This window comes from Nannospalax galili, unplaced genomic scaffold (genome assembly GCF_000622305.1).
Source record: "Nannospalax galili isolate Female #2095 unplaced genomic scaffold, S.galili_v1.0 scaffold45, whole genome shotgun sequence".
Taxonomy (NCBI): domain Eukaryota; kingdom Metazoa; phylum Chordata; class Mammalia; order Rodentia; family Spalacidae; genus Nannospalax; species Nannospalax galili.
Window position 1 is genome coordinate 5,565,806 of NW_008355775.1, and position 11,633 is coordinate 5,577,438.

At 39.1% G+C, this 11,633-nt stretch overlaps 1 protein-coding gene across 4 annotated transcripts in view; it reads left to right on the forward strand.

The window, feature by feature from the left end:
- Window positions 1-6,661: 6,661 nt before the first annotated feature.
- The window catches only part of Mtx3 (metaxin 3), a 31,247-nt gene continuing 26,275 nt past the window's right edge, over window positions 6,662-11,633 (forward strand). Inside the window, exons 1-8 of one of the 4 annotated variants that reach the window (XR_003847075.1) lie at window positions 6,665-6,989; window positions 7,402-7,471; window positions 7,821-7,897; window positions 9,251-9,343; window positions 9,896-10,078; window positions 10,221-10,297; window positions 10,856-11,013; window positions 11,388-11,490. Coding sequence is in view for 3 of the 4 variants with exons in the window: in XM_017803253.2 (XP_017658742.1) it covers window positions 6,909-6,989; window positions 7,402-7,471; window positions 7,821-7,897; window positions 9,251-9,343; window positions 9,896-10,078; window positions 10,221-10,297; window positions 10,856-11,013 (739 nt within the window). In the remaining variant the exon portion in view is untranslated. Of the gene's footprint in view, window positions 6,990-7,401; window positions 7,472-7,820; window positions 7,898-9,250; window positions 9,344-9,895; window positions 10,079-10,220; window positions 10,298-10,855; window positions 11,014-11,387; window positions 11,491-11,633 lie in introns of all 4 variants that reach the window. The other 3 variants (XM_017803253.2, XM_029556223.1, XM_008853325.2) reach the window with 3 other exon arrangements.

An 11,633-nucleotide genomic window follows, 5' to 3' on the forward strand; every position in this document is an offset into this window, starting at 1 on the left:
TTCTTCCTTCCTTCCTTCCTTCCTTCCTTCCTTCCTTCTTTCCTTCCTTTCCTTTTCTTTCCTTTTCCTTTTTAATGGGGCTTTTTGCTACTCTAACATTCCCTCCTCTGAAGATGTAACTGTAAAAATCTTTTAGGGATTAGGTAGGCGCTTAGCCCATCTTTTAATTGGGTTACTTCCTTTCTTGATTCTGTTTTTTGAGTTCTTTATATATTTTGGATTTTAAACCTCTGTCAGATGTGTCGCTGGTGAAGATTTTTCTCCCACTCCGTGGGTTTTCTCTTTACTTCCTTGGTTGCTTCTTTTGGTGTAGAGAAGCTTTTTAGTTTAATGAGGTCCCATCTGTTGATTCTTGACTATTGCCTGAGCAATTGATGTCCGTTTTAGAAAATCCTTTCCTACACCTATATCTTGTAGGTTTTTGCCAATGTTTTCTTCTAACAGTTTTAGAGTTTCAGGCTTTACATTAAGGTCTTTGATCCATTTGGAATTGACTTTTGTGCAAGGTGAAAAATAGGGGTTTAGTTTCTTTCTTCTACAGGTGGAGATCCAGTTTTGCCAGCACCATTTGCTGAACATGTTGTCTTTCCTCCAGTGAATGTTCTTGGCCCCTTGTTAAATATCAGGTTCCAGCCCATCTATTTATGTTCAACCTAACTGTATTACTGTTTGAAGTAAATTTCTTATCAGACAGCATGTGTTTGACTATTTTTTTTCATTCTACCAATCTCTTTTAATTGTATTAGACCATTGACATTTAGAATAATTGTTGATATTTTAGAGTTTAAGTCTGTTTTCTGCTTTTTGTTTTTTCTCTCTCTCTCTCTCACGTGCATGCACGTGTTTTCTACTGGGTTCTTAGACTTTTAAGAATTCTATTTGGATTTCTTTGGTGCTTATATATATTGCTTTTATAATTTTCTCAGTGGCTATTCTCAGTATTACAATATACATATATATCTTATCACAATTTACTACTATATGTTTAACAACTTCCAGTGAGATGTCAAAACCTTATTTTTATTTAGGGTCTATTACCTTCCTCATTAAAAACTACAGTCATCAGTTTCTCAGCATACATTGGACACCATGTCAGATGATGATTTTTAACATGTTGCTGCATTTAATTCATTTTAATACAAAAATTAGACATCAAAGTGCACTATGCTGAGAATGTAAAATGAATCCATTCCAATATGTGCCAGCTCCTGACAGCCTTGACACAACTATCAAATGAATGAATAAATCTGGGTCCCTGTTTATGCTTCTGGGTAACCAAGTACCTTTGGGGGAAGACTGAACAGATGTAGGTAGACTTAGTGACCACTCTTAAGCTACTGATTCCATCTTCTTTCGGTCCTTAAATTCCCCTTCCTTTTCTCATCATCATTTTTGATACCAAATTCTAAGGCTAAAACTTAGGTATCTATATAAAACTTTGAACATAACTGATAAAATGTAAACTGATCTTGTTACATTTTGAAGCCAATATAATTTTCATTTAAAAATTGAATGAACGCTTAAATAATATCCATCTGAAGGCACCTCCGTCTCTCAGCCTGCCTGCAGCCTTGCTTATCTTCCATGCTGATCTCTGACTGCCACACTGTCTGAAATGCTCCTCCTACCTACCGTTAATTTCCTGAGATGTTCTCTAAGTTTCTGTCTCTCTCTCTCTCTCTCTCTCTCTCTCTCTCTCTCTCTCTCTCTCTCTCTCTCTCTCCAATCTCATCCACGCACGCCCTGTTGTTTTTATTGTAATGGGAAGATTTGAAGGTATGTGACTCAAGCTTACACAGCATCCCATGTTCGTTTGAAGCTTCCTCCAGGGTCATGGAGAAAACACATCTCTCATTGTCAATGATGAGCTCACTGCTCAAGTTCCTAATTTTAGCCCCTCGGCGCCTCAGATTCCATCTTTGTCCTTTCTTGTATGTCTTGTGATATACGTGTGTGTGTGTGTGTGTGTGTAAATTCATCCTGTCATCTCTTTCAAAAACTTTATCTTTTGCTCCTGTCTGATTTCTGTATTTCTTTGATGTCGTCAAGATCTTACATGTGCCCCTAGTCTTTATACTGTTTCTTCCAGTAATCACTTTGAGTTTGATTTCTACAACACCCTCTGTGAAAAATGTTCAGTACAGATGTGTCAAATGGCCTTCTGATGATATTCTGTAGCATTTCCTCATTTCATTTTCCAACACAGTTTTGATTCATTTGATGCAAATTTTGAATTCATACAACTTCTCCTTCTATTATGTTCATGAAACAATCATATTTCACCTTTTGTCCTTGGCTATGGAATCTATGAGTACTGTTCATATGTGTTCATATTCTTCCTTTACTTCCTTTGAAAGTATACGTTCCCATGTCTTCCAATCCTGGTCTTGTTAACTAACCAATGCTCCTCCTAACCAGTCTCCAACTCATTATAGTTCATTTACTTGTTTTTTCAGTTCCTTCCGTAGTCACCCTCACATCTGTCTTTATTCATCCAGGTTAGCCCAAATGGCCCATCTTCCTCTGTGCTGATCAAATCTAACAATGTACTCATATTTCAAGGTCAGTCAGCACCCTGATTTTTTCATTATGCCTTTGCCAAGCATGGAAAGACATTTCAAGCCTTTGTATAAAACCATATTTGGCTTGTAGCCTTCTTGACAAAAAGGTATTTCATATTATGACTAGTTATCTCAAACCATCATCATCTCTTCAACTGAAAACATGAATATTTATGTTTCCTCACTGTCTTATGATGTGTTAGATATATAAACGTTGCTTAATTAATTTGCTTAATGTTAAACAAACATTATTTAAAGAGGTAATTATAGATACATCATGTCATTGATACTGTCACTTTGAACAAAAGTAGACTTTTAAATGGACTTCTTGGAAGGTTATATGATACTGATTAAAATTCCGAGCTTTGAAGCAGATTGCCTAGGTTCACATCCTGGCTCTCTCACCTATCTGCTATGTGACTTTGGGAAAGTTAACTAACATCTTTGTACTTAACTATCTCCTCATGAAAACAGGGGAAGATAACAGTAACTGTACCATGGAGTCAATATGAGAGCAAATGAGGCATATCACATACTGAAAACAATTCTGTCATACAGAAATTGCTCCATGAATGTGGGCTATTCTTTTTTTTTATTGTAGAATATTTTTATTATTCCAAAGAGAAGCAATTTTAACACATCTTTCCAGATTTAACTTGAAGCAGGTTACATAAAAAATATATATACAATGAAATTTAAGGATGAAAAAGTAGGGATAAGAAATCAAAGACCAAAGCCAGGCATGGTGGCATATGTCTTTAATCCCAGCACTTGGGAGGCAGAGCCAGGTAGATCTCTGTGAGCTCAAGGCCAGCCTGGTCCACATAGCAAGCTTCAGGCCAGCTGGGGCAACAGGGAGACACTGTCTCAAAAAGACAAAAAAAATAAATAAATAAAAAATAAAAAAAATTCAAAGACCAAAGGATTTGCCAACATAGGGTCAACTGGGGTGGAATAAATGAAGGTTTTGATTAGCTCTGCTTTTTTTTTTTTTTTTTAAATCCTAACTAGTTTATTGGGCTTGCTAAGAGAGCACAGGGTGGGGGTTCATTTGCAGAAGAGTGAGCACCCCCCGCCAATTACGGCTGAGCTGGAAAGTGAATGTGGGCTATTTTAAAATGTTCCTTGCACATTAGACTGATAGTACCTCAGACCTAAAAGACCCTTCACTTTGTAATGGAAAAGCCAAGGAATCAAAGTAAAATGACTGGCTTAAGAATATATGGCTAATTTAGAAGCTAAGAAAAAAAACAGAGTTCTTTTGACTTCTTTTCACTGGATTTTTCTCCTTAAAGATATCTATATCTGAACATGAACTAACCTACAGTCTTAAGAGTTGGGGCCACTGGAAAGATGACTCAGTGGTTAAGAGTACTTCCAGCTCTCCAGAGGACCTGAGTTCAATTCCTAGCACCTATATCGGGAAGCTTACAACTGCCTGTAACTCTAGCTCCTGGGGATTTGATACCCTCTTCTGACTTCCTTGGGTTTCTGAACTCATGAGGTACATGTGCATACACACACACACACACACACACACACACACACACACACAATATTAAAAATAAAATAAATTGGGGCTGGAGGAATGGCTCCACAGTTAAGGGCACTGGCTACTCTTGCAGAGGACCTGGGTTAGGTTCCCAGCACCCACATGGCAGCTAACAGTGTAGTGTCTAACTCCAGTTCTAGAGGATGTGAAGTCCTCTTCTGACCTCTGTGGGCATTGTACAACATGGGTGCACCTACACACATGTAGATGCAGACAATACACTCATACACATAAAATAAAAATAATAAATATTTCTAAAAATAAATTTAAAAAATCTCTAAAAAAAAGTTGTAAGGGATAGTCAAGGGCCTTTTAACTTTTCCATAGGGGACCATATTGCATGGTCACTTATTACAATTACATCTTGCCATGTGAGAAGCTCCACTTCACAGATTCTTAGAACCTGCATCAGGGCCACAAGGTAAATTAAGAAACACATGAAATACTAGACTAGATGCCAAGGTCAGGTTCTCTGAGTTCAGATGAAACCATTTTAATGTGCATCTTCTGAAAAATAAAAATTTTCAGGGAAAACATTGTCTGGAAGACTCATTATAAAGCTGTGATCCAGACCTTCCCACACATACATGAATGTTTTGCAGATAGTATCTGTCCTTCCTGGTAAGAATCTGAAATTATGATTTTGGTGAACTCTGAACAATATCCTTTAGCAGCCAGGAGAGACACAGGAGCCAAGTACCAAGAACCAGGCAGAATTTCTGATGGTTTCGGCTTTCTTTGTTGTTCTCTGGAACAGTATTCAGCCTGGTTGTGCAATCAGCTACACCAGGGTTTTAAAGTTCAAACTAGCAGATATAGACTCTCAAGAGGAATTGTAGCAATAAAAGATTGCTATTAACGAGGCACAAATAAACATGTAAAGATTCATCAGATGCAATGTTATTCTCTGTCCCAATTCAACAGTAAGGGAAGAAATTTAATTTCTCTTTAATGCAAATGAAATCACCATATATAGCAGAGTAGCAAGAAAAAAGGCCAAAACAGATAATTATATTTTGTAGCTGCAAAGAATCATCTATCCCTACCCCCACTATAAACAAGACCCAGAGAACCCAATTCTCTGTGTATGATTGCTTTTAAGTTCCTGGCTGTAGTATACAGACTCTGTTATTACTTGGGATTTTAATTCTCAAAATGAAATTTCCATTACTTGAATCAGAACTTTGAATTACCTTTTTTATACTGAACACTGAATAAATATCCTCCAATGATCCTACAGGGGATGCATTGTCCTTCCTTTGTATTTTTATATTTTACTTATATCTTTAAACTTACTTATGACAACCTGACTTTTTCTACCTACTGTGTGTTTGTCTGTTAGTCTATAAACTCCTAAGGAGCAAATCCATGTCTCATAAATCTCTGTATTCTCCTGGAGACTTCTAGTGACTTGGGTGTGGTATCTGCTCAATAAGTATTCCCATGCTAAGCATTTCCCAGTTATAAATTATTACTCTTGGATTCTTAGGGCTAAAATATCTTTTTCCCCTTTCTGCGAACTTTAAAACTCAAGAGAAAAAGACCTTAGCAGATTAGTACTATAATTTAGAAGGTTATATAAATAGTAGGGAAGTGCCTAGCAAGTGTTGTTGAATAGAATTTTAATGAAAATTTTCAGAGGTTTCTTTTGAGGTTTCAGTTGAAGGGGACTCAATCACTTCTGTGTGACAGAGGAAAAGAGAAAACTCAGAGACATATCAGGAAGATATTCCAGGAAGACTACTGTGCTGCCTATGAAAAAGACCCAGTTAGCCAGGTCTTAACTGTAAGAGACAGTAAATGTGCCTGAATCACTAATTCCCAAGTTCTAGCTTTTGTTTCTAATGCTTTTTCTGAGAAATCAGCAGGTTTAACGTTCATGAAATATTTAAACCATGTCCGTTAGGACCATAGACAAGACAGGCCATGACTTACAGTATTTAGTCCAAGGTGTCCCTTGTGCAAGGATTAAGATTTCAAGACAGTGACAGCAGAACAGTAATGAAATGAACCTTTTTTAAAAAAAGAGATTTATTTTTATTATTTTAAATTATGTATATGCCCAGCAGTATATGCTCTAACTTCTGAACCACCTCTCCAGGTTCTGAAGAAACTTTGTGTGACTGCACTAGTTCTACACCTATGAAGCCAGCCCTGTCCAGAGGAAGGCAAAAGGCCTGCCACTGAGAAGAGAACCGTAATTCAAGTACATACAAGGAGCTACAGAAAATCAGAAGCAGCTTCTAATTCTGTAAAATCTAAGCTTACTTTTAGCAGAACAGTTAACAGAAGAAAACTATTTCAGGTTAAGGAGTAGTAGTATAAACAGGCAGGATTCCTCCATTAAACTTGGGAATTTTTTTTTTTTTTTTTTTTAAAGGAGACTGAAACATTAACATAGGAATGACAACTGAAATTGGAAAGACAGGAACATTATAAGGACAGAACACCCCAAGGGTCTTCTGTGTATCAATTATCTTTAATTAAACACAATATCCTTGTAAACACCCATTTTACAAACAGGTTAATTTAGGCCTACCAGAGTAACATTTTCAGGGTCTGTGATACATGCAATAAATATTTCGAGCAACGGCTGGCAGATCTGGTTCACTTATAACACAGTATATTTAATCCCTAATCAACGTTTAATTTGCTTTCAATTCCTCCAGCTGTTTTTCCCTCATTTCTCTGAACCCTGAGTCCTCTAGCCTGCTCCACGTCCCGCCCCCGGGATTCCTCCTGCGGGAAAGTGGCCACCGAGAATACTTCCGGTGGCAGAGGTCGGCCGCGGCAAGATGGCAGCCCCCTTGGAGCTCAGCTGCTGGGGAGGCGGCTGGGGGCTCCCTTCTGTGCACAGCGAGTCGCTGGTGGTGATGGTGAGGCCGGCTTGCGGGCCGGGGCGCAGGAAGCTGGGGCGCCCGAACGCGGGGGCGGGGCTCGCGGGGCTCGGCCGCTGGGGACCCCGGGACGCTCAGTTTTGAGGTGTCACCGCCTGGCCGGTGACCCCGCGGTGGCCGGGTCAAAGCGTGGGCTCCTCTCAGCCTTGCAAAGCTGCCTGGACTGTGGGGAGGAAGGACGCTCCGCGCAGCATCCTCAGGGCTTCCTGCGGAACCAGGTCCCCCGCGAAGCCGGGGAGACGCGCACATCCCGGACAGGAGATCTGGGGAGGGACGCGGCCAAAGTGGCCGCCGCTTTCTGCCTTTGCGGGATGCAACTGTCAAGGAAAGCCGCTCTGCAGACTTGGATGACGTACTAAGTCTAAAATGTGTATTGCAAACTCTGTTTCAGGCTTATGCCAAATTTTCTGGTGCACCCTTGAAAGTCAATGTTATAGATAACACCTGGAGAGGTTCAAGAGGTACAGTGTAAGCTTTTACACGCCCCTTTCTGCCCTTTGAATACCCTCCACCCGGGATTTATAGCTCTAGAGTTTCTTGGGGTATTAGTTTCTTAGGATGACCTTGGCTGTGTGTTGGTTATGGTTTGCTCATTTTGAGTAATAACTCAGAGCTGCAAGCGAAATTAGGGGAAAATATGAGACATGAAAATGTTCTCTCACGCTGCTCTTTGTGAAACTGCAAAACCCCCCAGACATTTCATACTCATCCCCCACTCGCAAATGTGCAATTGGTATTCGTTTTCAGGGTATTGAAATCTTAAGAGTAAATCACAGTGTTTCCTTGTATTAAACTATTTTTTGATTATAGGAGATGTACCAATTTTGACAACTGAAGACAACATTGTTTCTCACCCAGCAAAAATACTCAACTTTTTGAGAAAACAGGTGGGTGGCTTCTTTTGAAGAAGTAGATTACTGTTAATTTTTTTTCTTTTTTTTTAAAGACAGGGTCTCCTACTATCGCCTATGCTGGCCAGGAACTCACTGTGTACAAATCATTGTGTGATTTTTTTTTTTTTCTTTTTAGTTTTAGAAAAAACTGTCTCCAGTTTAATTAGGTAATTGGAAATGCCTGGGGTTTGATCTCCCCCACCCCACATAAAAATAGACTTTAGTATCAGTACTGTAAATCATGAGTTTTACTGTGATTTGAAAGTCATAATGAAGTGTAGTCAGTGTGTATTTTCAGGAATCTATTACAATTTATATATAAGAAGATTCACTTAGCTGTTTATAATGAGTTTTGTGCCAAATATGACATCTGTGTTCCCACCAAATGGCACCTGTTTTATTACTTATTCATTTTTGTCTTTGCTACAAAGGATTGAATCTACTAGGCAAGCACTCTACCACTGAGCTATATCTTCAGCTCTGTATTTTATTTTATTGTTTCTTGTTTTGTTTGAGGCAGGGTCTTGCATAGCTCAACTGGCCTCAAACTTATGTAGATTAGGCTGGCTTTCTCATGGTGATTCTCCTGTCACAGTTTTATTCATGTGGCACCACGCCCGGCTAAAATGTGTAGCCCAAGCTGGCCTCAAACTCCAGATCCACCTGCCTCTGCCGCTTCAGCTTATCCTACCAGTATGCGCCACCACTGCCAGCTGTATTTTATTTTTAAAAAGCACTTAGCTGGCCAGGTATGGCATTTTTGCATAGGACCCAGGTTCCTAGCACTTGGTTGGTGGCTAGACACTAACTCCAGTTCCAGTTCCAACATCCTCTTCTGGCCTCCTTGGGCATTGCCAGCATGTGGTACACTTATGTAGATGTAGGCAGAACCATCATACATATAAAAATAAGTGTTTTGGTCTTTTTTGAGACAGGGTCTCCCTATAGCCCCAGCTGGCCTGGAACTCACTTTGTGGACCAGGCTGGCCTTGAACTCCCAGAGATCTGCCTGCCTCTGCCTCCCGAGTGCTGGAACTAAAGGTGTGCGTCACCATACCCGGCCTCTTAACTTTGTACCAACTGTCATACTCTGAACAAGGTCATTACTAAGCATTGAAATAATAGAAGTTAAAGGACAAAAATTGCAGCATTTGTTTATTGTGTGTATGATATGCTGAGAACTCTGTGTACATTAAGGAATGGTGCTCACTGGGATTGTATGTCTCTTAACCCCTTTTAAATCAGCTTTACCATTTGTGAAGAAGATAGGGGTTGTAACTTGTTCAGTTTTGTAGTCCTTGGGCTGCTCTTTGACTTCTGAGATTAGTTGGTTTTGTTTCTTAATAGAAATATAATGCTGATTATGAACTCTCAGCAAAACAAGGGGCAGATACACTGGCTTACATTGCTCTCCTCGAAGAGAAACTTCTCCCTGCTGTGGTGAGTGTTTCTGAATATAGTATAGTGTTTTAGTGACTTAGTTGAAAATGTACTTAGTTTAGAAAGAACAATGAAAAGAGTGTAAGAGAGGAAATTTCACATACAACTCTGATCTTTTATATTATAATTAAACTGAACTCAGTACAACTTCCCACCAAAGTAAAAGGTAGTGTCTGTTTTGTTTTGTTTTGTTGTGCTAGGGAAGACTTGTGCTACTGAGTAACATTCCAACACAATATTATCATTTTGGAAATAAACACTGTTAGTGGGAGGCGAAGCTTTGCTTCTGTATAGAATTGCTTGTAGTTCGTTCATTCAGTAAATATTTACCGGCACCTGCTCTGTGCTAGGCTTTATTATGGGTGTGGAGATATAGCAGTCAACAAAATTCATATGCTCAAAGTAATCTCATCTTACCTTGAGGCACTATATCTGAAAAATTCAAGTGAAGTCACTTTATTCAGACACATGCAGGAAAATTTGTCACATTGACGAGCAATGTTTATTTTAATAAAAGAACATCCGTGGAATCTTTTTACCTTACTTTGGCAGCTTCACACATTCTGGGTTGAGAGTGACAATTATTTTACTGTGACAAAGCCATGGTTTGCTTCACGGATCCCTTTTCCCTTGAGTTTAATCCTGCCCGGAAAGATGTCTAGAGGAGCACTCAACAGGATTCTTCTGACAAGAGGAGAGCCTCCCCTCTACCGTGTCCAAGAAGTGGAAGCGCAGGTATGAACTGAATTATTCTCTGTGGAAGCACTCTGTAGGGAGGGAGAGGAGAGAGGGTGCAGGTGGCCCTACGTAGATGCTACCTCTAAAACAGGTTCAGAGCATCTTTCCTATTTCTGAGACTTAATTCCATCTGTTTTAGATATACAGAGATGCCAAGGAGTGCCTAAATCTTCTTTCAAACAGATTGGGAACCTCTCAGTTTTTCTTTGGTGATACGTGAGTACATGCCTTTACAGTCATTCTGGCATAGTCAGTGAAAAGTGAGTTAAAGCCAGTTCTTCTGTACCCCCAACAGATGAGTTTTTCCACTTCAGAAAAGGGCCTAAGGACATAGCTGAGTAGTAGAGCACTTGCCTAGCATTGGGTTCTATCCTTAGCATTGAAAAAGAAAGGATTTTCTGGGCTGTTGTAGGACACTTCTCCAGGCAGTGCTGATCTAACATTAACTTAATATGTTGTATATGTGAATATAAAAACATCAAACATTATTCCCATCCTACCTCCAGTCTGTAACACTTTTGGGTAAAAAATGAATCTGTAATTTAGAACTTCACTTTCTTCTGAATAAAATAAATGGTTAGAGTGTTTTTAAAATTACCTGAACTGTAAAGCTATGCTTGCTTCACTTTGGAAACTAAAATACATAGTAAACCTTTTAAAACTATTTTGCACTTGTAGACTTGATAAATACATTTGAAGAGAACTTTTCAAATCTAATCCCAAGTCAATATTTTCTAAAGCAGTTCTCAAGGAAAGTCCTTCATTTACCTCTAGGCCTTCTACCCTGGACGCCTATGTGTTTGGTTTCCTTGCACCTCTTTATAAAGTGCATTTTCCCAAAGTTCAGTTACAAGAACATCTGAAACAGCTCTCCAACCTGTGCCGCTTCTGTGATGACATCCTGAGCAGTTACTTTAGGCTTAGTCTTGAAGGTACGCTGAATTTTCTTTAGCCAATGTTTATCTTAATTATCTGCGAGAGAAACATAAGCAAAATTCATTACTTGGGAAAAGTCTGTGGATTGTCTTTAAATAACTGGTTTATAGTACTTCAAGTGCTTGTGGATTTTCAACTTCATTTTGTCTCCATGTTCTTTATTTAAATAGAGGAATAGGTAATTTGACTTTTATTATTCCTCTGGATTTTATGCATTACTTGCATCTTCTTAAGTATTTGCCCCTTTGAAGTGGGTCATTTTCTTCCAAAAGATTAAACTACAGATATTGAGTCCCTGCTGAAAAATAGTGTTTATCCTACTAGTACAAATGGGAAATTACTTTAAATGATTCTTACGTGCTGCTTCTAGCATTTTCCTTCATGAACAGAAATCAGTAGCAGATTGACTTTGGTGAGGTACACTCCCATGATTCTACTACTTGAAAACTGAGTGCATCAAACTAGGAGATATAGTAAGTAGAGGGCACCTGGCACTTAGGATGTAAATCTTTGTGAGTGTGGGGCCTTGTGCTTAAGTGAGTGGGATACTAAATTTGTATTTGGAGAGGTGGCTGAAATTGTGCTTTTAAGAAACAGAAGTTATAAAGATAGTTGG